Source organism: Bos javanicus, chromosome 13 (assembly GCF_032452875.1).
Source record: "Bos javanicus breed banteng chromosome 13, ARS-OSU_banteng_1.0, whole genome shotgun sequence".
Classification (NCBI taxonomy): Eukaryota; Metazoa; Chordata; class Mammalia; order Artiodactyla; family Bovidae; genus Bos; species Bos javanicus.
In genome coordinates this window covers 62,275,630-62,300,903 of record NC_083880.1, presented here as the reverse complement: position 1 = coordinate 62,300,903, position 25,274 = coordinate 62,275,630, and the positions used below count along the sequence as shown (strand labels likewise).

The window sequence follows — 25,274 nt, the reverse complement described above, 5'->3', positions numbered from 1 at the left end:
CAGACATGCCCCCACCTCTCCCAGCAGCACTCGCCACGCTGTGCTGGGAGGCCCATCTCCAGGAAAGGGCAAGGAAGCCAAGTTCCTTTTTGGCACTGGCCCCTCCCCAGCCTGGGGCCAGGGGTTTGCCTTTGAGTCCACATCCCAGAGGATGGGAGCTCCCCCGAGGAGGAGGAAGAGGTTGAGAGAGGCTGGGATCTGCCCAAGCAAGAGGCAGGATGGGACTCTAGGCCGGTCTGTCCGAAGTCCCTGGTCCCTTTCTCTCCCCAAGGACAGGCCTGTTCCACTCCCTCTGTCTCTTGCTGACTGTGTGCCTAGCACCATGAGGCCCTGTGTCTGCTCCAGAATGGCACCCATTGCGACCCCATGGACTGCAGCCCACCAGGCTCCTCTGTCCATGGGATTTTCCAGGCGAGAATGCTGGAGTGGGTTGCCATTTCCTTCTCCAGGGGATCTTCCTGACCCAGGGATTGAACTGGGGTCTCCTGCACTGCAGGCAGATTCTTTACCAACTAAGCTACAAGGGAAGCCCAGCAAACAAGCAGACTCTGGGAAAAATGCTTTGAAGGTGAGCAACAGATTCCAAGTCCACAAACAACCTCCTCCCATAGGCTTGATGAGGTTTGTCCTCAAGGACAAAAACTGTGTCCATGGCCTCAAGCAGGGCCTTGGCAAACAAACCAGCCAGACCAGCTTCATCCCAGAGCTGCCTATGGCCCAGAATCCTGCTAAGGAAAGGTGCGCCCCTCACTCCCACTGGAGGGCCATGTGGGCATGATGGAGGTGGGAGCCCCAGCCCCTAGGCCCAGCATCTCAGGGAGCTAACCCCACCCTGACTCACCTGGTGCTTCATGCAGCCATACTGCACGTTGGTGAACAGGAGTCCAGGGCTCCGCAACCGCTCCTTGGGCTTGTATGCTGCTCCCAGGACTTTGCTCTCCTGCAGGGGTCCCAGGCAAGGGCGAGGGCTCGGGGCTGAGGGTTGAGGGCTTCCCTACCCACTCAGTGCCCCGCCAGCCTCACCTGCTTGCCCTTGGATTCCCACTTGCACCAGGTATCCTCAATGTCTTCCGGGGAGCGCTTTCCAGTCCATGGGGACATCGGGGTTATCTTTTGCAGCCTGGCCCAGGCTTTAGCCTCCGTGTCTGCCTTCCCATTCAGCAGATCCAAGAGGACTACCTGTTCCCGCCGCTGGTACATCAGGGCCTCAGCAAGATCTCGCTCCTCCCTGATGTGAGGGGCTTTCCTTCACAAGATGCCCTCTGTACCACGTGGTGGGACATCCCTCCCCAGGCAGGTTTCTCCTTTCTGGGCTGGATCCTCTCCAACCTTCTCATCCCTCCCCTGAGGCTGTACAGCCCAGGCCCATCAATGGGCAAGTGTTCAATTAACACTAACAAAGCCCTGCTTATCCTGGCCTCCAACAAGTCCTACGACACCTCCCACCACCCGACATACTCTTCTATGGAGGCCTGACACCCCATCCAGACTTCCCCTGGGCCTCCCCTTGTAGAACACCTAAACTTCCTCTCCCTGCAAGGGGAACCTTGCCTCTGTCTTGTTGATATATCCTGACAGGACTGTAAAAGCCTAAGCCTTGACAGGAGCATAGGAGCCACGAGGACTCTATGGTGCCTGACAAACTCTTACCTACATGACAAAACCCAACTCCAAAATCTCTCTTCTATGAAGCCTTCCTTACTTGCTCCACCCAGTCAGGTGATTATCCTCTGAGCCAAGCCTGTCTTAATAGTCCTATTGTTTACCACATAGAACTGTAGCCATGGGTTACATATTCATCTCCCTCAGTGGACTGGGAGTTCTCTGAGGCAGGACCTATGTCTGGATAGTTTTGGATGTCCAGAACCTAGCACAACCTGGCAGTCAATAAATATTTTTTGAATGAGCCAACCAAAGCTATGGTTTTTCCAGTAGTCATGTACAGATGTGAGAGTTGGACCATCTCTCAGAAGACTGAGTGCCAAAGAATTGATGCTTTCAAACTGTGGTGCTGGAGAAGACTCTTGAGAGTCCCTGGGATGCAAGGAGATCAAACCAGTCAATCCTAAAGGAAATCAGTCCTGAATATTCATTGAAGGACTAATACTGAAGCTCAAGCTCCAATATTTTGGCCACTTGATGCAAAGCGCTGACTCATTGGAAAAGACCCTGATGCTGGGAAAGATGGAAGGCAGGAGGAGAAGGGGACAACAGAGGATGAGATGGTTGGATAGCACCACTGACTCAATGGACATGAGTTTGAGCAAACTCTGGAAGATAGTGAAGAACTGGGAAGCCTGGTGTGCTGCAGTTCATGAGGTCGCAAAGAGTTGGACATGACTTAGCAACTGAACAACAAAAAATTTATCTGAGACTTGGTCAGGAATAGGGATAGAGCACAGGTGGAGGAGGAACCTGTAGAGGAAAGAACAGGTAGCAAGCAACCTGCCTCCCCCAACTCAGAGAAATAACACATATGTCAAGACCAGAATCCTGGGCTGTCCCAGCAGGGGCCCTGATTCTGGAGCAGGGTCCCCATCTAAGGACTTGGGTTTTATATTTTCTGGTTTTCACTGCTCAGTCTTACAGCTGATCTGGGCTAGTACGGAGCCTCGGGCTCTGAGGCCACAGCCACCACCTGTAGAGTCAAGTCACCTGCAATTCCCATACCTGTGACATTCTGAAGGCCCTGCCTGCATATGCCCAGCACTACCCTACAAGGGGGGGCTCCTGGGATCCAGACCAGAGTTAACCAGTTGACCAGTGACTAGTGACCATTGTGATAACTCACTGCAGCTCTAGATGGAAGGTCTTCTCATTGGGGTCGAAGAAGTCACCCTCTTTCTTTAATCTTTCATTTAGTTCGCCATCAGTCATCATTGGGGTATCCTGCAGCCTTTTCCAAACACTCAAGCCAAACGTCCCTGTGATTTAACCAGACCCAGTTCAGTAGCAAGGACTGGCCAGCCACTCCCTCCTCTAAACACTCTGTCCCTCACCATCCACCCTCAAGAGGCAGCCAGCAATCCCTTGTTCCTGGCCTACACCTAACTATGCCCAACATATCCCAGGCATTATGCTAGCTACTTGGCAAATATCTGGAAGAGTCAGACCCTAACCCTAGGGTATACTTGGAGTTCAGGCCTAAAGCATCCTGCCTCACATATAGGCTAAGATGGAGAAGGTTCTTTGGCAATGACTGAATAGTCCTCAGACGGGCTTTAAGTGGCTCACACATAAAATGGCAATGGTGCAAGACTACAGGCATCTATCAGCCACCTATCAGATGTGAGATTAGGAATGGGTCTGTGGAGGATAAGGGCTGGGGTAGAAAGTAGGTAGTAAGAATAGAGAAATATGAGTCCTACTTCTGGGCAGGGCATAGTGAGTTGTAGGCCATTTTCATGCTGCAGAATTCTTTTTAATTAAGAAAACCAAAGCAGATGTGTTACAAAGTCATATTTTTACAAATCACTGGAGAAGAATAAGATATCACCTCACACCAATGAGAATGGTGATCATCAAAAAGAACACAGATAATGAATGTTGGCGAGGATCTGGAACAAAAGGAACCCTGTACACTATTTGTGGGAATGTAAATGAGTGCGGCCGCTGTGAAAAACAGCATAGGGGGTTCTCCAAAACTAAAAATAGGACTACCATACAATCCAACAACTCCACTCCTGGGTATACATGCAAAAAAAAAAATCAAAAAGATACAGCCCAATGTTCATAGCAGCTTTATTTATAATTGCCAAGATACGGAAGCAACCTAAGAAGATGTGGTATGTATATCAATACATATAATTGATATGTAAAAAGCTACTTTATGACTGAAAGCTACTCAGTCATAAAGAAAAAACAAAATTTCACCATTTGTGGCAACAAGAATGAACCTTGAAGGCTATATGCTAAGTGAAATAAATCAGTCAAAGACAAACATTATATCACTTATAAGTGGAATCTAAAAAATAGAACCAATTGATGAATATAATAAAAAATAAGCAGACTCACAGATACAGAGAACAAACTAGTGATTACCAGCGGGGAGGTACAAACTATAGGTGTAAGACAGGCTCAAGGATGTACGCTGCCCAACACAGGGAATTCAGCCAATATTTTGTAATAACTGTAAATGGAAAGGAACTTCTAAAAACCGTATTTAAGAAAATCACTGGAGAGCTATAGAAGCAAAGAAGACTAGACAAACCAAATTACAGAAAGGAAAGAGTCCTTCCCAGAAGAACTAAAATTGGGAACTGCTTTTTTCTCTGGGAGCAATTTTCTGAGTATGGACACATGGTGAGTGAGAATCAGGCTCCGTTTAGCAGAAGAAAGATACCCAAAGATAGGGAAACCAGCAGAGTTTCTAAGAGCCAATCTGGCTGGCATGACAGATTAAGTCTAGTGGAGTCCCAAAGGCATGGTTGTTTTCCCTACAGGAGAGCTTAGAGAATATGACTCAGTCATAAAAAAAGAGAAATCTTGCCATTTGTGACAACACGGGTGGCTCTGGAAAGTACTGTGTTAAGTAAAACAAGTTAAAGAAAGACAAATGCCTCATGATCTCAGTTATATAATCTAAAAAACGAAACAGACAAATGAAACAAACAAAAACAGACTTAGAGATCATAGGACAAATGAGCGGTCGCCACGTGGAAAGAAGATCAGGGCCTGCAATTGCTTAAGTTCTGAGGGTTGGGCTAGAAAGACAGAATGAGCTCACTAGGAGTCAAGAGTCTCACTGGAGGAAGAAGCCAACAGCAAACACAACAGGCTTTACCCTGGAATCAGCTGAACCCAGAAGTAAACTAGGGCTCCTGGAGCTACAATCTAGCCCCAACCCAGCTCACTTCCTAACCGCACTGAGATGAGAAGCTCTATGCAGAGGAAAGAGCAACGCACTGGAGGAAAATCATATCAGCTTCAGTCTTTGCAGTTTCTTTTCTACAAAGTTCAGGAAAGTTCAGCTTGATTTGGGTTGGGTTTTTGTTCGGTTTGGTTTCATGGAGTTTTTCTATACATGACATGTGAAAATGCAGGAAAATATAACCAATAATCAAAAGAAGAAATAGGCATTAGAATCAGACTCACAGATAATTCAGACATTGGAGTTAATAGGTAAATACTTTAAAACAACTGTTGTAAAAATGTTAAATAAAATAAAGGAAAATATGAATAGAATGGAGGAAAAGAAGCAGAATTTCAACTATTAATCGACATTTGTAGAAAAAATCAAATGAGTGTTCTAGAACTAAAAAATACAGTATCTGGATGGATTTAATAGCAGGCTGCACATAGGAGACAAGATTAACGAACTGGAAGGCAGGTCAGTAGAAAATATCCAAAATGGAATGCAGAGACAGGAAAAAAAAAAATGTAAAGAACAGAAGAGAGAATGAGAGACATGGGACAACTATAAAATATACAACTGATCAATAAACATATGATCAATAAATACATAAATAGATATTCAACCTCTACTCATCAGGGATTCAAATTAAAACCACAATAAAATGCCACTACATATTCACCAAAATGGCTAAAATTTAATGCAATGACGATATCAAGCGGTCACAAAGTTATGACTCAGTAAGAGCCACTGTATGCAGCTGGTGAAAGAGTGAAAACTGGTGAGCACTTTGAAAGATAGTTTAAAGCATCTACTGACACTGAATGTGTATACTCTGTGGTTCAGCAATTCCATTATAAATACATATCTAACAGAAATGCATACACTTGTTCAAAAAAAAACCTGTATGAGGGTGTTCACAGCAGTGTTTGTTTTTAATAGCCTGCTGCTGCTACTGCTAAGTCGCTTCAGTCGTGTCCGACTCTGTGCAATCCCATAGATGGCAGCCCACCAGGCTCCCCTGTCCCTGGGATTCTCCAGGCAAGAACACTGGAGTGGGTTGCCATTTCCTTCTCCAATGCATGAAAGTGAAAAGTGAAAGTGAAGTCGCTCAGTCGTGTCTGACTTTTAGCTACCCCATGGACTGCAGCCCACCAGGCTCCTCCGTCCATGGGATTTTCCAGGCAAGAGTACTGGAGTGGGGTGCCATTGCCTTCTCCGTTTAATAGCCTACAATAGTCCTAATGCCCACCAACAATAGCACAGATAGATAAAGTACGGTATCAACAACAGAATACCACTCAGCAGTAAGAATGAATGAGCTGCTACAGTCAACGAATGGCTGAATGGCACAACATATGGTGTTTGAAAGAAAGAAGCCAGACACAAAGGAGAAACTATCAAATGATTCCATTTAGACAAAGTTCAAAGCGAGACTAATATAAGCTTTGGATTTAGGAACCAGAACAGTGGTTACTTTTGGAAAGGTGTTGGTAGAGACAGTGGGTCAGGAGGTGAGGGAAGCCCTGAGTCCTGGTGATGTTCTGTTTCTTGATACAATGATGGTTATACGGCTATACGTTTACCTCCTGAAAATTCACTAAGCTGAGAATACTTTTGGTTTGTGGGCTTTTCGTTACATATGTTATACCTCAAGAATTAAGTTTATTTTTAAAAAGTGAATGGACTGTACCTTATCAGATATATGATCTGATATGCAAAGGCAAATAGTGTTGAGCAGATGAGTGAATGAGCGGATGGACAGACTGCTGAATGGACAATTGGACAGACTCACACCTTGTGATACTATTTGAGGAAAGACAGCTGCTGTGGTCTGAAACTCCCACCCCATGGGATATGAGGTTTATGCCAGCTTGTGTTCTAAGAGGGTCAGGGCCAGGAAGGGCCATGGTGCATGACTGAGCTTCAGCAGGACCGTCCGTACCAATGGCGTCACCAGAGAGTTTCCAAGCCTTGACGTCCCGGTCCTGGCCAGCACTTATAACCAGCTGGAGGCTGTCCACATATAGGATGTCTGCCACACTATCCAAATGGGCCTTCCAGCTAATCAGAAGCTGGGGTGGAATCAGGGAAATGGTCTGGCCGGCCTCCACCTACAGGGGACAGTGCAAGAGAATTAATTAAACTCCCAAGACGCTGGCTCAGCAGAGGGCACCCAGGGCTGGAGGTAGCAGAGGCTTCTGGAAGGAGCTGGGACATGGGCCACAGTTCTAGTTCTAGATACACCCCCACATGAACTTTCTGGTGACCTTACGTAAATCCAAGCACTTCTCTGGCCCTCACTGGTCCCTTCAGTAAAATCATTAAAAAAAAAAAAAAAGCATATTGTTGTATTGCTTGCCCGCTTCCTGTGTACAGATTATTTCGTTTGCACATCAGAATAACCTTATGGAATGTGTATGAGTCTCACCATTGCAGAGAGGAGAGAAGTGAGAGTCAGAAACATTCAGCAATCAGCCCAGAACCACACAGCTAGAAAGTGATGGGGTTAGACAAGAACCCAGGTCTTTTTTTCAAGATATTTAGTTGGGCATCAGGCATGGAATAGGGTGAGAAACGGAGTGATATATCACAATGTACTATGAAAGAATAAAATCCTACTTAATTGGAAAATGAGTGTAAATATCCAAGACTATTTTCAAATAAAACAAAATTAATGAAGGAGGACATGTTTTATCATACTCGAGTATGTTACATGACAGTAATAAAAACTAGACAATGGAAGACAATATCTCAGAAACCAACCCAAATATATATTTAAAACGTTGATAACAAGACTGGTAGGAAATTGGTGGTAATAGAGAACAGGATTCAATCAACAGTGTTGGAATTCCTGATAAACTAAGTAGTGAAACTTAAATCATTGTCTTATATCTTATAAGTAAACACTAGAAGGGTTGAAGAATCCTTTTTAATGAAACCATAAAATATTGAAGAGAAAGAATGACTATTATCTCTGATAAGGAAGTGATAAGCGACAGGAAATATCACAATGGGAAGAAAAATTGACCACCAAAAAATATGTTGTAATTTAAAACTCATCATAAATTAAAAGGCAAATGACAACCTGGGGGGAGGGGATGTTTGTAATACATATGACAGGCAATGAGTTAATGTCTTTTAATATGTTTTAAGATGATTGTACATCATTTATAAAAGATGGTCACCACAAAAGAAAATTGGACCAAGGACATGAAGAGGTAATTCACAAAATATATATAGCCAATAAAATAAGGACAGATGTCAATATAAGCAAAGATATTTTCATAAAATCAAAAGAAACTGTTTATATCTAAAAACCAGTAAAAGGTTTTTTTTTTCACTTTAAACATTTATTTATTGAATGCCTTCTATATCTAACAGGGGGCGCTCACTCAGATAAATACTGTTAATGATAAAAACTTTATGCTGTCAAGGATAAAGCAAAACAAACTAATAAAGTGAAAACCTACATAAACTTTCTGGAATGCAGTACGGCAGTAGCATTAAAGGCCTTAGATTGACGTCCTTTTACATACTACTTCCTTGGGATAAATTACCAGATGTGTAGATAAACAATTACAAACAAAGATTCGTTAAAAAAAACCAAAACCAAAAAAGAATATTTGTCCTATTGTTTCTATAGCTTTTAAACACAGTTTTATTGAAATACAATTCACATACAACGTACCTATTTAAAGTGCTGGCTTCGGTGGCTTTTCATATATTCAGAGTTACAACCATCAAAATAAGCAATTTTAGATGGGTTATCACCAGTTGACCTATATTCTTGCCAATATTTGGCATTGCCTGTCATTTCAGTTTTAGTCATTCTGGTAGATAAGCAGTGATACCACCTTTGGGCTTTAATTTACATTTTCCTGACAACTAAGGAAAAGGTGCTCAAATTCACTAGTCATCGGGGAAATAGCCAGTGATTTCTGAACTACGTAGATGCGTTATCTGGGCTTCCCAACATGGCCTTATTGGTAAAGAACCCGCCAGGAGACAAAAGACACGTGGGTTCGATCCCTGGGTTGAGAAGATCCCCTGCAGGAGGGCATGGCAACCCACTCCAGTATTCTTGCCTAAAAAATCCCAAGGACAGAGAAACCTGGCAGGCTACGTCCATAGAGTCACAAAGACTGGGACACGACTGTAGCGACTTAGCACACACGCAAATGCATTACCTACTCAAGAAAATACATAAATATTTGCATTACTTTTTAAAGGAATTTATGACCTCAGGGCCTTCATTGCAAAGATCAAAGCCCATGGAAGGTATGCATATGTGTGTACGTGTATACATGTGTGTGCACGTGAGTGTGTTTGGTGTGTGCATACTTATGTTTCACTGGTTAATAGTGACTTCTGGTGAGCAGAAAACCTTTTCCACATCAATCAGACAACCTTGGACAGAAAACATGGAAGATTCCGAATCTCAGTGTGGGAACCATGGTCCCAACTCATTGGCGGGGCTCAGAGGCACTTTTCTCAGCAATTGCCCAGTAATCATCCTACCTTCTTCTCCTCCGGGGGACTGTAGTTTGGGAGGCTGACCTGAATCCGTTCAGAAATTAAGAACCGAAACTTGTTGATCTCACTAGGATGGTTTGTCTGCTTGTCAGAATGTGCACAGTAATCCTTGATGTCCCAGATCTAGACACAAAGCATGGATTAGTAGCCCAGCACTCCCTGACCCCCAACACCGACTCACTCTGAGGGTCCCCCCCAGACCATTTCTCTTCACCGCAGGGGGCTGGTTCTTACCCACACCGCCAAGGGGACCACGGCATCTTCTAGGCCAGACCTTTAGCTAGCATACAGGGAGAGTGTGACAGACCCAGTGATGGGACATTCACACCCCACATCACCACAAAGCACAAAATCAGCTCCTGAGACAGCTGATCACAGATCAGATGCACAGCTGGGGGTGAGGGAGCAGCAGGAAGAGAATTCTAAAGCACAGGACCCACAGGAAGTCTTCTGGGCGGGCGACCCCCTGACCAAGCCCTCCTTCACTTCCCTGGGCCCACGAGGGCAGGAGAGGACTCTGAGGGAACCCACCCCACCACCCACTGTGTTACAAGTGAATCGAGTGCCCAGAGGACATAGGGATGGGGCGAGGACCACCGATGGCAAAGAGGAGGCCAGAGCATGGCTCAGGCCAGCCCCTCGATCCCAGGGCCAGTTCTTCCTCACCTTGATGCACCCTTTGCAATCCCCTGTGACAAGAATCCAGTCATTTTGATCCGTGGCCATGGCACCCACAACCACGTCCCCCTCGTCTACAGAGTCCACAGGGAACTTGCCCAGCAGGCCTCCGCTCCCATGGATGGACCAGGCATAGATGTAACCGTCCATGCAGCTGCTCAGCAAGGCAGCCGAGTGTGGCAGGCGAGGCCTGGTCTGTAAGAAGATTATCTGTGCGAGAGAGGCGAACCCGCTCAGGGGTGCTGGGAGCCGGAGCTCCCCTGTGGCACAGTGCTGAGACGCCTGGGCAAGGAGCCACACCCACCTGGTCCCCCAGTTTTCTAGACGCCCAGTGAGAACAGTGATGGAATACCACCTTACCTACCCAGTTGGTGACTAGGAACGTTTGGCCAGACTATGAGCTCCCCAAGGACTGGGATTTGTATCTTTTTTGTTCATGACTTTATCCCATATGACACTGCCTGACACATCATAATAGATCAATGAACGGCTACCGAATAAAGACAGGAATACCAGACCACCTGACCTGCCTCTTGAGAAATTTATATGCAGGTCAGGAAGCAACAGTTAGAACTGGACATGGAACAACAGACTGGTTCCAAATAGGAAAAGGAGTACGTCAAGGCTGTATGTTGTCACCCTGCTCATTTAACTTATATGCAGAGTACATCATGAGAAATGCTGGACTGGAAGGAACACAAGCTGGAATTAAGATTGCCGGGAGAAATATCAATAACCTCAGATATGCAGATGACACCACCCTTATGGCAGAAAGTGCTGCTGCTGCTGCTGCTAAGTCGCTTTAGTCGTGTCTGACTCTGTGCGACCCCATAGACGGCAGCCCACCAGGCTTCCCCGTCCCTGGGATTCTCCAGGCAAGAGTACTGGAGTGGGGTGCCATTGCCTTCTCCATGGCAGAAAGTGAAGAGGAACTAAAAAGCCTCTTGATGAAAGTGAAAGTGGGGAGTGAAAAAGTTGGCTTAAAGCTCAACATTCAGAAAACGAAGATCATGGCATCCGGTCCCATCACTTCATGGGAAATAGATGGGGAAACAGTGGAAACAGTGTCAGACTTTATTTTTGGGGGCTCCAAAATCACTGCAGATGGTGACTGCAGCCATGAAATTAAAAGATGCTTTCTCCTTGGAAGGAAAATTATGACCAACGAGATAGCATATTCAAAAGCAAAGACATTACTTTGCCAACAAAAGTTCGTCTAGTCAAGGCTATGGTTTTTCCTGTGGTCATGTATGGATGTGAGAGTTGGACTGTGAAGAAGGCTGAGTGCCGAAGAATTGATGCTTTTGAACTGTGGTGTTGGAGAAGACTGTTGAGAGTCCCTTGGACTGCAAGGAGATCCAACCAGTCCATTCTGAAGGAGATCGGCCCTGGGATTTCTTTGCAAGGAATGATGCTAAAGCTGAAACTCCAGTACTTTGGCCACCTCATGCAAAGAGTTGACTCATTGGAAAAGACTCTGATGCTGGGAGGGATTGGAGGCAGGAGGAGAAGGGGACGACAGAGGATGAGATGGCTGGATGGCATCACTGACTCGATGGACGTGAGTCTGGGTGAACTCCGGGAGTTGGTAATGGACAGGGAGGCCTGGTGTGCTGCGATTCATGGGGTCACAAAGAGTCGGACACGACTGAGCAACTGAACTGAACTGAAGGCTCAAACAAGATTTTTCTAAAGACCTGTACTCAACTCAGAATGATGCAGAAAACAAACTCGTTCCCCTTGATATATTTGTACAGTGAGATGCCAGGGTTCTGTCCCTAGTCTGGGAAGATTTTACATGCCGTGAAGCAACTCAGCCACATGCCACAACCACTCAGCCCGCGCTCTAGTCCCCAGGAGTTGGAACCACTGAAGCTGCGTGCCCTAGAGCCCACGCTGTGCAACAAGAGAAGCCTACGCAGTGAGAAGCCTGTGCACCTCACCCAAGAGTAGCCTCTGCTTACTGCATCTAGAGAAAGGCCTGTGCACAGCAATGGAGACCCAGAGCAACCAAAAATAAAACTAATTAACTCATTAAAAAAAAAGTTAAAACCTCAATGTGACACCCTGAAGGCTGATGAGGTGAAAATATCTCCAAGACACAACAGGCAAAGGATTCATTTCCAGAACATATAGACAGCTCCAAGAAATTAACACAAAAAAGAATGGAAAAGGATATGAATATGCATTTATTCCACTGTCTTCAGTCTATGCAACTGTCTAACAAAAATACAAAAAGCTCAACATCACAAATAACCAAAGAAATATCAAAAGACAATATTTCCCACCTACCAGACTGGCAGAAATGAAGACAAGGCTGATGTCTAGGACTGGCTTAGTGTGAGGACAAAGGCAGACTCGTGTATTATTAAAGAAATGTAGATTTAAGAAAATGATTTTTTAACCTAACAAAGGAATAAGCTGAATCCAAATCACTAAGGAGAAAACATATCCATAATATAGTTAAATTTTAAAAGCAAATGCACGTAGCTATATAATTTAACATCACTTCCCTAAAAAAAAAAAAAAAAAAAAGACAAAGCTAAACCAACCTTTTCATAGTGATTGCGACCACTGTTGGGGGATGAGACGGAGTACACAGTGAGAAACATGGACCTTTTATTTTTTGCTTGACACATATTTCTATTTTTTTAACCAATACTACTTTTTTAAGTTTTGGAGGGTTTTTTTAAGCCGTGTTTTTAAAAACAGAGGAAAGCACATTCAGAACCTGAAGGAGAGAAGGTCCAGCCACTGGTAGCTCTCTGCTCCATTCCACAGGACCCGTCCCACAGGACACTGCTCCCCTGTTCTTGAGTCCCAGAAACTGGGCCATGGAGCAGCCCTGCTGCAACCTACAGCTATTAATTATATTCTCATTGGGCTCATGGTAGGAGCCTAGGGGACACATATAGAATTACCCTATTATTTCAGATTAAACCTGGAAGGGGCCTTAGAGGTCACCTTACCCAGGGGTGACGGCAGAGGGAGACGTGTCCAAGCTCAGAAAGGGGGAAGGTACAGGAGGAGGAAGAACAGAGATAACCCAATCCCCACTCACGCATCACGCAAAATTCAGGAGGGCATTTCACCAGTGGGTTCTGAACATGCCACATCTCCTACCTCCCAGTCCAGCCCCCCAACCAGGAAGGAACACTGCTCCCCTCCCTAGACAACCCCACACACTGGGGACACCCCCCAAATGGCAGCCCTGTAGCCAAGATCCTGAGCACTGCCATCACGTCCAACAGGCTTCTCCAGGTCCTGGGAGAACGAGGCTGGGCTCCCAGACCCCCAGGTGCCACATCTCCAGTCTGCATCCCAACTGTCCAGCCCCTGGCTCACAACCCAAGCCCCTGCCTGAACATGGCCAACCTTCTCCACTGATGCATTGGACTGCAGCAACAGCTTCTTCTGGAAGTCTGCTTTTTTTCTTTCAGCCTCTTTGAGAGTTGAGTGTCTGTCAAGGGATAATCTTGACTGACTGAGGCTGCTAGCACTGAGAGGTTTCTGGAAAAAAAAAAAGAAATGGGTCTCCCAGTTCAGCTTGAGACAATCTCTGGGGAACAGAGACAGAGGCAAATGCTGAAAGAGTGGACACCTCCCCCCAAAAGATACAGCTGGGTGTCCAAAGGATCCTGGGCATAAAGACACTCTGACGCTAGAGAATCTCAGGTTTAAGTTACTGGCAGCTTCTGCTTTCAGGGAAGAGAGCACAGTTGGCTTCTGGGGAAGCCCCCTCCTTCATCTTGGGAAAGACACTCTGGCTAGAGGTGAGGATCAAGGGCTGTGTATGTAGTTATGCAACCCTGACACTTCAAGGATGGTCTGAGAGCCTCAGAGTGACAGGCGTGCATGTATCCAGCAGGTTATGTGGGTTGAGGTGCAGACTGCCCTGTGCCTCACAAGCCCTCTGTGTCTGGGGAAGGTGGGGTTTCTCACTGAGGCCCAGCTCCCCAGAATGGGAATTAGACTGCAGGTGCTGAGACAATCTGACTGGTCCCTCAAGCCTTTCACTGGAGATCATGGTCTTCGTGGCTAAGGGTCAGAGGCCAATGCATGCTGGGTCAGCAGGAGACAGTAGCTACCCCCTGCTCTTCCTTCCAACTCCCCCGCTCCCGAACAGGGCTGTCAGACAAGCCTGGGGAGGTTAACCTGGGGCAGAGTCCAGGACTCAGAGGAGGAGGGAAGTGGTGGCTGCCTCTGGGCTTCAGACCCCCACAGCTTGTTCTCTGGGGCAGGAGGCATGGTGGCTCATCTCTGCCTGGGTGATGGGAGCCCAAGGACAGAGAAAGGCTTGAACTTCAGCTGTACCCTTGACCCTCGAGCCTGCAGACACTAGGTCTGTACTGGCCGTGCTCCTGGAAGAGACTGGGCCCAGGCCCGAGGCAGCCATGGGCCTAATCGGAAGGGACCCCACCCGGGCCTGGCCAAGGTGCCTCCTCGGGTGGTGGGGACACGGGGCGGCCACCTTCAGGGGCACCGGCTTGGCCGGCTCCTTGTCTCTGGGGTGTCTCATCACTGGAGGCGCCGACATCAGGTTCCGTCGCAGGTTGGCATCGACCATGGCCCTCGTGCGAAGGCCTGGGGGCTGTAGGTACGGTTTATAAGCCCACTTCTCCTGCTCGATGCAGGGCTTGCTGGGCCTGTGGCTATCGAACACACAGTCGTTCACATCCTTCACCTGTGCGTGGGAGGGAGCCCCATGAGGCATTGCAGCGTCCCGGTTGGAAGGGAGGCCTCCCTGCCCAATGCCAACACCACGGGGCCCTCCGGGTGTGTTGGGCTTGCTTCCCAGAAACCCTGTACCTTGACGGCATTGAACCAAAGCTTAGAAGCCTGTCCCCGGGGCACCCACGGGCAGGGGACAGCGCCCAGGAAGGACTCGGTCTCCCCAACTGTAAGTGGACAGTGCTTCCCAAGTATTTTTGAAGTAGTTTTTAGTCTGAAGGGAAACTCCAAAGTGTAAAATAGACAAAAAGCTGAAGTGTCCTGGAGAAGCTGCTGTAATAGCCTCTAAGCCTCTCTCCACAAGTTTGGAAAACTACTGGACAGGGTGACCCCGAAGGTCCCTTCCAGCTTTAATCCACAAAGATACAGTCATTCAGAGACTGTGGGGGCTTCCCAAGTCCTACCAAGAGCCCAGTGAGCCCAGAGCAGTGATCTGTAGTAGCGATGGGTCAATGTGAGCCACCTTCAAAGAGACAGTAATCTCCTCGGGAGACTAGGATTAGAGCCACAAGGCTCTGGAGTCAGACAGCCTGGATTTGGATCTATTACTTGATGGCTGTGTGACCTCAGGAGAGATACTTAACCTCTCTGTGCCTGTTTCCTCATGTGTCAAATGAGAATAATTATAAGAACTACCACCTACCTCCCTAGCTCCCAAACTCCTTCAGAACAAGTCACCATCACTCCCTTCCACCTCCCAGGGTGTCCCTGACCCACTCCCCAGCCCTACATGGTTCTGGCCCACAGCTAAGAGAGCACGAAGAAGACAGCATGCTTCTGCTGACTGTACCCTCTTGGGCAGCAAGGGCAAGGGGCTCTGAGAGGCGTTGAAATTGAGGATGGGCCTGAAGGTGCCGACGTTCCAGAACAGGATGTCCCCGTTGTAGGAGGAGGTGGCGATGAACTGGTTCTGGTACTTGGCCATGCTCAGGACATCCTCCGTGTGGAAGGTCTGCCAGTGGTGGCATAAGAGCACCGGCTTGATCTTGTGGAACCTGCACACGTGCCCGGAGGCAGGAGGGTGGAGCGCTCAGCCTTATTGGTATCCTGGGAGAAGAACATCCAAGCCTCTGGGATTCCAAGCTCTGACCCAGAGGAGGACCCCTCCAGAGGAGGCATAGAGCAGAGTTGGAGTTCTGCCCGGCTGACTGCATTAACTGAGCATCTGCTATGTGCCTGCTGTAAAGGCCTGGTCCTAGGGGCTTCACATACACTAATCTTACAGATTCGCCCCCTTCAGACACCTGAGTAAGACCTCAGGCTGAAAGAAGGGGAAATCATGACTCTAGAAAGGCTCTCTGAAGAGGACGGGACCCTACACTTGCTATTCCTCTGCCTATAATGTCGCTCCTGTCCCCAGCCCCTCACTGCTTCTCTAAGACCTCTCCTGCTCACTCTTCAGATCCCACTCCACTCATGACACCTCAGATGACCCTTTTCTGATGGCCCCTGACACTAGATCAGATTTTGTCCCCTCCCCATAGAAACCTGTATTGTTTTTTTCATAGCACTGAACAGACTATCATTATAAATTAAGTTATTTGATTAGTGTCTGAGTTCCAGGAGGATGGAGACTTCATGTTCTTGCTTATATCCATTCCCAGCACCTAGTACAAAGCCTGTTGGCCTCATGGAGTGATGAATAAGTGGACAGATGAGAGGACGAAGCAGTAAACCTCACCCTGCACTAATTTCCTGCTTGGTGTTCCAGCCGCCAGCAACGTTAGGGATGGAGGAGCCCATCTTTAGTAAAGAAAGAAGGGCCAGCTACCCTCACCCCCCAGGTGTGCCCTGGCTGCTGGCAGTGATTTCCGCGCTCAGTCATGTCCGACTCTTTGCAACCCTATGGACTGTAGCCCGCCAGGCTCCTCTGTCCATGGAATTCTCCAGGCGAGAATACTGGAGTGGGTTGCCATTTCCTTCTCCAGAGGATCTTCCCATCCAAGGGATTGAACTCGGGTCTCCTACGTTGCAGGCAAATTCTTTACTGTCTGAGCCAAATCAGGGAAGCCCTGTACCCTGGCTACTCACGTGTAATAAGTGATTCTCTTACTCCATCCAGTCGTGTAGAACACTTTGTTCATGTGGACAATCCCACTAATCTATTGAAGAGGAAAGGAAACAGAACACTACGGTACCTCAGAGAAAATGGCCCCAGGCCCCAAATGTCTTCCTAACCATACCGAGCAGGAAATCCAAACTCTCCATGATAATGAGACTTCCCCTAGCAGTGAAACCATTTTATTTTTTTTCAGAGTGCTCTCACATCCCATTATCCATGTGATGGACCTGGAGGTGGCAGATTGGGTAAGTGTCCATGTCCATCTCATAGGGGACAGGAGGGAAGCCAAGGTCAAGCCTGGCTAAGGTCACACAACTGAGTCATAGGATCTGGACCAGTCCCTAATCCCTGGCTTCTTGGCCAAGTGCTCCTTCTGAGTTTCTTAAAGAACTGTGTCACAAGTTTGTAACAGGCTCAAGTCCCAAAGAGGAACTGCTGGCTTTGCACTTTGCCACAGCCACAGATCTTCCTCACAACCCTGGCAGGCATTTCCCAAACAGGGGTATGGGTGGCTCTGAATCACAGGACCCCACTGCCAACGATGCCACCTAAAGCCCTAAGATGTAGGGCATCTGTGTGCTCAGTCGCTCAGTCGTGTCTCTTTGCGATGCTATGGACTGCAGCCCACCAGGCTCCTCTGTCCGTGAAATTCCCCAAGCAAAAATACTGGAGCAGTTTGCCATTTTCTATTTCAGGGGATCTTCCTGACCCAGGGATCAAACCCACTAACTCAGGACCTCCTGAGTCTCCTGCATTGGCAGGTGGATTCCTTACCACCGGAGCTACCTGGGAAAATCCTCCCAAGATATAAGATGAGAAGTGCTAACACACTAAAAGAGCAAGAGTAGCTGACATCTGAAGAACATTTGTGGAGGACAGGCCCTATTATCTATCTTCATTTTATTTATTAAGATTTTTCTTATGTGGACCATTTTTTGTCTTTATTGAATTTGTTATCATATTGCTTTTGTTTTATGTGTTGGGTTTTTTCTTTGGCCTCAAGGCATGTGGGATGTTGGCTCCCCAACCAAGGATCAAACCTCCACCCCCTGCAATGGAAGGTGAAGTCTTAACCACTAGACCTTCAGGGAAGTCTCAACTAGCTTCATTTTATGCACAAAGGCTCAGGGAGGCAAAAGCCAGGGAGTCTGTGTGCACAGCCTTTCAGGGAGACATGAAAAATAGCATGTGCTGGGGTCACAGGAGCTGTGAGGGGCCCCCAGGCCCCAGATGATGGGCCAGACTGACCTCTAACTGGTCCGCTTTGGGGAAGGTCAGCAGGCATTCGCCAACGCTGTAGTTCCACATCTTCACAGTGCCATCACGCAGACCCGTGAGCAGGCACCCCTCTGACTCATCCAGGGACATGGCGGTCAGCTCCACTTGCTGGTCACCCGTCACTGAGAACTCCATCAGCCTCCTGCCCGTCACGACCTCCCACACACTCACCATGCCGCTCAGACAGCCGCTCACCACCTGTGGGGGAGCACACAGCCAGGCCTCCTGGGGAGGGGAAGGCCCCCACTCCCATGGGCAGCCGCCAGCTGGCATGACTGCTGGTAGCCCAGCCACCACTCAGTGTACCGAGAAGACAGGCACTCTGAGCCCTCCTGCTGCAGGACAACCCACTCTCGAAAACAGGCCTTCCTCTGCCCTGTGCAAACTGGCACAGTTCTTTTAGAAGGAACCGCTTTGGTGAAATCCCCTTTAACTCTGAAATGGAATTTATCAGAATCTTTCCAGAGAAAATCATACCAAATCCAGAAAAGACACTTACTGAAAAAGCATTAACATGGAGGATAGGAAAAAAACAACAAGAAATACACTAACGGCCCCCTAAGCAGGGAAATGTTGGTTAAAGATAGGTCACCCCAACCTGAAGCAACATCACGACTGTGACGATGAAACAGCAACAGGGGATGTTCCTTCAGACTAACCTTCCCATTGAGAACATCTAGAAAAGCTAGATAAGGAGGGTTTTTTTAAAACTGGTTAAGGGCATTGAGAAGCCCTAAGGTATGAGGAGTGGTGGTGCCAGGAGCCAGAACAAGAGGGAAACCCAAAGAGGTAAGTGCTGGCCTCCCACCGCCAAGGCCACGTTGCAGCAGACAGAGCCGCCCTACCCAGAGCCCCAGCCAGGAAATGGGTACCAGTGAGAGGGGGCAGAGGGCCCAAGAGCCCCCGCTGTCCCCACACTTCAGAATCTACATGCCTAGTTGCTCTGCCCAATGCAGAGGTCTCTGCTCAGGACCACAGCCTGGGCCTCCCTCCCCTTCCATAACAAAGCTGAACCACGGTTTCCCTGGAAATGACCTCCAGGGGCAACACCCACCCCAGGATCCTCAAAGAGCAGCCCACACCCCGTGTTCCATCACACACAGCGGAAAGAAGGCTGCCCAGAGCTGACCTGGGGTGGTAGCCAGGGGCACACAGGCTCAGAGGAGTTTGGTGACCCAGTGGCCACTTGGTGGAGCTCCGGTCTCCCCCAGGGCAACCCTTGTGCAAGACAGCTGCTCGCCGACCTCCCACTGCCCGTACCACCACCCAAGCTCTGAGAGTCCTGCCCCACCCCGCCCCCTGTGCCTGCTGCCAGCCCTAGAGATAAGCTGCTGCCCACTGACCTGCTTGAAAACCTTGCTGTAGAGGACGGCGCACAGGGGCGTGCTGTAAGTCGTGGTCTTCTCCTCTGCTCTCCCAGGCCCCTGCGTCTCCAGGTACCCTTTCAGGATTCCAATCTGTAGGGGAGGAGGGGCAGACAGTTGGATAGTCAGAAGGGCCAGCTGTCAGTGACTGGCCCCAGGGAGAAACTTCCAGTAAACCAAGACACCAAGACATCCTCAACTGCATGCAGGCTTACTGACACCTCACCCCAAATCCATGCCCCCACTTCCTGAGATCAGAGCTTCCAAACCCTAGAGCTCCTACAACCCCAAAGCACAAGTCCAAGTCCCTTTTATAACTTCTGAAAAGCATAAGGCCTCGATCTGGTGTTCCCTCCTCCAGGAAGCCTTCCCTGACTGCCTTAGCCTCCAGCCAGGCTCGGGATCCTTTCTCTGTGCTCCATGAGGCACCCAGCACACATCTACATATAATGCACAGCATTTTCTATTAAAATTATCTGTTATGCTACTCCCCCATGAGTTCCTTGAGGGATGGGCCAGTGCCTAATTAATATACTCTCTGCTTTGAAATGAAATTCAAAGGTCTGTTGAATTCAACAAGCGCTGACAGCCGTCCTGACACTCAGCAGAGGGGAAGGAACCCACCAACTCCCTTCTCAGGACACCTGCCATCTGGGAGAGTCAGCCAACGGCACAAGGACACTGAGTGTGTCAGCTGGCCAACAGAGGGAAGAAGAGCCATGTAGGGCTACCACTTCCTCTCAACCACAGGTGACACCCTCGTCTCCCTTTCTGGGTCGAACCTCTTCTACTGGCTGCCAAGCATCCCTATAGCCCCCTAACTTCCATCTTGTCACATCGCTGCCCCCCTCCCCGCACCGGCACCATGGACAGTCAGCCCTTTGTGCTTCTCCCAGGCTGTCCCACCCTGAGGGGTTCAGGGCAGACCTCACATGGGCACCAGCTGAGTCACGGCTCACAGGCAGGCTTCACGGCAGGTCCCCCCAGGTTCTCTCCTTCACAGGGACTGCTCGGGTGTGGGTGTGGGCCCTGCCCTCCTGGGGTTCATGATTTGGCAGGAAAGACAGTCATGTAACCATGACAGGACAGAGTCATAAGGGCTGTGATCCAGGCCAGGCAAAGGAGCTTGGAGTGAAGGCTTCTAACCTAGCCTGGGGGTCAAGGCAGGCTTCCAGAAGGAAGGACTGGAGGAGGCAAAGGTCAAGAGAGCAGCAAGAGCAACATAGAGGGTGACCACTGGGGGCCTAGAAGCAGTCCTCCAGGAATTCGCAGGGGATAGCACTTTGAGGGCCAGGCCACAGAGCCCAGCAGCTTTGTCCTCATGGCATAAAGCAGTCTCAGTCAGGACAGGATGTGACCATCCCTCGGTGTCCCGTGGGTCAGCAGACCATGGCCCCTCCCATCCTCGTGCAGCTGTGGCCCGCCTCCCTCCCGCACAGCACTCACTGAATAGGTGCTGCAGATGAGCGAGTTGTCCTCTTTGTGGAAGTAGATGCTGGTGATGGGGCAATGTCCCAGGGCAAAATGCTTCCCGCAGAAGGACTGAAGACACTGGTAGTCTTGCATGTCCCACACGCGAATATTCTGGGGGTGGGAAATCAGCAGAGAGGTCAAGAGTGGGTTCTCAGGGATGCGGCTGGCCCGAGGCCTGGGGGTGCTCCTGGGAGCACAGCCACCACGCTGTCACTGCCACAGACCACAAGCCCATGACAGAGACACCGTGCGTGTATGCTTGGTCGCTCAGTCATGTCTGACTCTGTGCGACCCCATGGACTGTAGCCTGCCAGGCTCCTCTGTCCATTGGATTTCCCAGGCAAGAATACTGGAGTGGATTGCCATGCCTTCCTCTGTGGGACCTTCCCTATCTAGGGATCAAACCCACATCCCTTACATCTTCTGCATTGGCAGGCAGGTTCTTTACCACTAGCTCCACCTGGGAAGCCCAGAGACATCGTTCAGTTCAGGTTCAGTTCAGTCACTCAGTTCAGTTGCTCAGTCATGTCTGACTCTTTGCAACCCCATGGACTGCAGCATACCAGGCTTCCCTGTCCACCACCAACTCCCGAAGTTTACTCAAACTCATGTCCATTGAGTCAGTGATGCCATCCAACCATCTCATCCTCTGTCGTCCCCTTCTCTTCCTGCCTTCAATCATTCCCAGCATCAGGGTCTCTTCAAATGAGTCGGTTCTTGGCATCAGGTGGCCAAAGTATTGGAGTTTCAGCTTCAGCATCAGTCTTTGCTTATGGTCACATGAGGCAACTGAGCCATACACACCACTCCCAGTCTCCTCCTCCCTAGGCGTCTACCCTGCTTGAGCACCTGCTGCTCATCAGCTGAGGATGGAGACCTCACCAGGCAGCCCATGCCCCCTAGACACGCAGCTCCCACCCCGGCATCCCTCCAGTAAAGCCAGGCAGGGCACAGACAGAACTGCCAACTTAGTTGCCCAAAAGGCCAGCCTGTTCCCCTGGCTTCCTCCCAGGTTAAGGAAGTGTCCCCAGAGGGCCCGTGGAAGTCCCTGTGGGACACTCCTCACCCGGGGGCATCGGCAGCAAACCGGACAGGGCAGGGGCTTGAATCCACGGACCCATCCACATCCCGGCTCCACTCATCACTGACCATGAGCGTCTGTTTCTGTCTCCCCACCCCTCCAGTCTCAGAGTCTCCATCAGAGGGGATGATGCCCAGCTCCTGGTGCTGCCAGCAGCATTCCAGACAATAAGAAGTGTGGGGTGTGCTGGGGAGCATGTCCTGGTGACCCAAGGGCCCTGCCTGCTCCTGATCTACCGAGTCCCAGAAGACACAAACTTGTCCCCTGCAGGAAGACACCTGGGACTGTTGACGTGCAGTCCCCAGTAGGTGGGGAGAGATCCTGAACCCATAGTTCAGAGGAGCAGAGTAACGGACCTGAGCAGAGGAGCTGGGGCATTTGAGAAAGGTCCAGCCAGGGCAGGCAAGCGAGGTCACTGGGAGAGCTGAGGGCAGCAAGTCTGGGTCTGGGGGAGGGGAAAGGCTCACCTGTGTTGTACACCTACTATGTGTCAGTCCGGCCACTGCTCCTTTACCACCTGCCCTCCTCTAAACCACTCAACAGCCATTCTCTGGATGAGGAGACTGAGACCCAGTTAAGCGAAGGGCCCGCCCAGGACCACAAGCCACGTAGCCAGGCTGGGCCACGTGGAAAGCAGCTCTAGTGGGCTGCTCAGAGCTGGGCTCAGGCTTCTATTGTGATGGGGGGTGAGGTGGTCAGAGACCCATGGTGCCACCTGGGGTACCCCCCTCTAGGCCTTTGGGCAGGGGTGGGACCATGGGCAGGGAGGTGCCACCATTCCCTGAGCCTCTCCAACTGGCAACCCCCTGGCTGGCTGAGCCAGCTCACTATCAGTGGGCCAGCATCTTTGGGAAACGGGAACGTATGGGCGGGGGCGTCGGGCTGGGCCCCCCCCAGGGCCCCCCAGGGCCACACCTTGTCCTTGGAGACGCTGAGGAGGATGCTGCTGTCCTTGCTGTTCACAACGATGTGTGTCACCGAAGTCTGATGCCCCTTCATCATCCACACGGGCTTTCTTGAGAAGAAGGGGTTCCACAGGCGGATGAGGGGGTCATAGCCACCAGTCACTGGAGTTGAAAACCGGGTATCAGCCACTAGGGGCTTGTGCTGGGACCTTGTCCTGGACAGGCCTCAGACTCCAGCCAGATGACAGCTGCTGTTACGACCCATACCTGCCCTCCCCACCCCATCCCCTCCACCACCAAGCCAAGCAAGCCCGCGTCACCACTCCACCCCAGGTGCCCATGAGCGGGCACCGGAGCGGCCAGAGGCCAGATGCCAGATGCCACGAGGCCTCCCCCTCAACTCTAATAGGTCGCACACCCTCAGCAGCCCTCACCCTCGTTCTGCCAGACCAGCACCTTCCACGTGATACAAAGGTTACTTACCCAGGACGTTCCTGTCTGGGCAGTAATCGAAGCAAAGAATCCCTTTTCTCAAATTCAGCACGGACACCCTACAACAGCAAAGGAGGCAGGGGTTCCGGGAAGGTCAGGGAGAAAGTCAAGCCCAATGGCCTCACAGGCCCCAGAGCCCTAGAAGCTCTGTGCCTTTGCGCGTGCTATTCCCTCATGTCCACACATCCTGCCCCACCAACTCTTTCTATTCAAACTCTCCCTTCAAAACTCAACTCTAGGCCTTTACTGGTGGCACAGTGGATAAGAATCATCCTGACAACGCAGGGGGTATGGGTGGATCCCCAGTCCAGGAAGATCCCACATGCTGTGGAACAACTAAGCCCGTGCGCTGCAACTACTGAGGCCCGTGCACCTCCAGCTTGTACTCTGCAATAAGAGAAGCCCCTGCAACGAGATGCTCCCCCCCACTGCAGTGAAGAGCAGCCCTCACTCACAGCAACTAGAGAAAGCCCGCACATAGCAACGAAGACCCAGCACAGCCATAAGTAAATGAACTCAACTCCAGCATGTTCTCAACCAAACTTGGCCCTGAACTGCTCCTCTGCCACTACCCGGGGGCCTAAGCCTGGTTATCACCGTAGAGGCTCCCTCTCCTGAATTCCCATTATTCAGCCGAGCCCCAAATCCTCTTTGCCCACATCCCACCAGGGCCCAGGCCCCCTTCACTTCTGTATCAGCCTCCTGGGGTGGGGGGCTCTTAATCTCCTGCCTTTCTGCCACTTCCCTGTGCTCCCCACTCCACAGCCAGAAGGATTCCTCTAAAACTCAAAAGTTTAAGAAAAGCATATGAAATATCTGTGTTGTCAAACCAGATATATCTCCCTCCACACTGAATGTATGCAAAGAAATATTCTGGAAGAACTGTCACAAAATGTTACTAGAAATTATTTCAGGCTGATTCACCCATCTATTCAAGGAAGGTTTCCCAGTTCCTATGCCCTTCCAGGATGAGCAGACAGGATGCTCCTGCCTTCACTGGAGCTTCCCTTCTAGAGGAAAACCACCTGAGAGAGTAAAGAATAGAGAGACAAGGAAATGGGCATGTACACATCATGGCAAGTCCTGCAGGGAAATAAACAGACCGCTGGAGGAGACCAGGTCTGCAGGAGACTTCTGTGTGGAGAAGAGATTGGAAGGTCAGGGTATGACTCAGGGAAGAAGTCCACAAGGCCACTCCAGAGGCAGAATTTGGGTTGACAGTGCCAGCCCCACCTACAGAGGCCATGCCCCAAGAGGGCATCACCTAACTCACTGGAAAAGACCCTGATGCTGGGAAAGATTAAAGGCAGGAGGAGAAGAGGATGACAGAGGATGAGATGATTAGAAGGCATCATGGACTCAATGGACATGAGTTTGAGCAAGTCCCGGGAGTTGGTGATGGGCAGGGAAGCCTGGCGTGCTGCAGTCCGTGGGCTCGCAGCACTGAACTCAACTGAGAGACTGAACAAGAGCAGTCAATGGTGTCACCTGCTGGCCAGGGTGTGTACTGCACTCACACATGAAGAAACGGGGTATGTGCACATGTGTATAACTATATATTCTGCAACCCACCCCTAAAATAAATCTCGATGTCCACTCCTGGCGGACTCCAGGCCACCATCGTGTGTGCCCTGAATTAATACAATGGCATCCCTACTGGTGTCCTTATTTCCCCTCCTGCCCATATACAGCTTCCCTCTTAGCTCAGTGGGTAAAGAATCTGCCTGCAATGAAGGAGACCCGGGTTAATTCCTGGGTCAGGAAGATCCCCTGGAGAAGGAGACAGCAACCCACTCCAGTATTCTTGCCTAGAGAATCCCAT

General features: G+C 49.7%; 1 protein-coding gene across 2 annotated transcripts in view; it reads right to left on the bottom strand.

Annotated features, from left to right (window-relative positions):
* The window catches only part of EFCAB8 (EF-hand calcium binding domain 8), a 52,723-nt gene that overhangs the window by 1,078 nt on the left and 26,371 nt on the right, over nucleotides 1–25,274 (bottom strand). Inside the window, exons 12-26 of one of the 2 annotated variants that reach the window (XM_061437261.1) lie at nucleotides 23,444–23,511; nucleotides 22,971–23,122; nucleotides 20,948–21,085; nucleotides 19,481–19,594; nucleotides 18,108–18,335; nucleotides 16,829–16,899; nucleotides 15,588–15,792; nucleotides 14,538–14,750; nucleotides 13,442–13,576; nucleotides 10,055–10,276; nucleotides 9,374–9,511; nucleotides 6,798–6,966; nucleotides 2,792–2,924; nucleotides 1,024–1,228; nucleotides 842–940 (exon numbers count right to left, since the gene is read on the bottom strand). In XM_061437261.1, coding sequence (XP_061293245.1) covers nucleotides 842–940; nucleotides 1,024–1,228; nucleotides 2,792–2,924; nucleotides 6,798–6,966; nucleotides 9,374–9,511; nucleotides 10,055–10,276; nucleotides 13,442–13,576; nucleotides 14,538–14,750; nucleotides 15,588–15,792; nucleotides 16,829–16,899; nucleotides 18,108–18,335; nucleotides 19,481–19,594; nucleotides 20,948–21,085; nucleotides 22,971–23,122; nucleotides 23,444–23,511 — 2,290 coding nt within the window. Of the gene's footprint in view, nucleotides 1–841; nucleotides 976–1,023; nucleotides 1,229–2,791; nucleotides 2,925–6,797; nucleotides 6,967–9,373; nucleotides 9,512–10,054; nucleotides 10,277–13,441; nucleotides 13,577–14,537; nucleotides 14,751–15,587; nucleotides 15,793–16,828; nucleotides 16,900–18,107; nucleotides 18,336–19,480; nucleotides 19,595–20,947; nucleotides 21,086–22,970; nucleotides 23,123–23,443; nucleotides 23,512–25,274 lie in introns of both variants that reach the window. The other variant, XM_061437262.1, reaches the window with a different exon arrangement.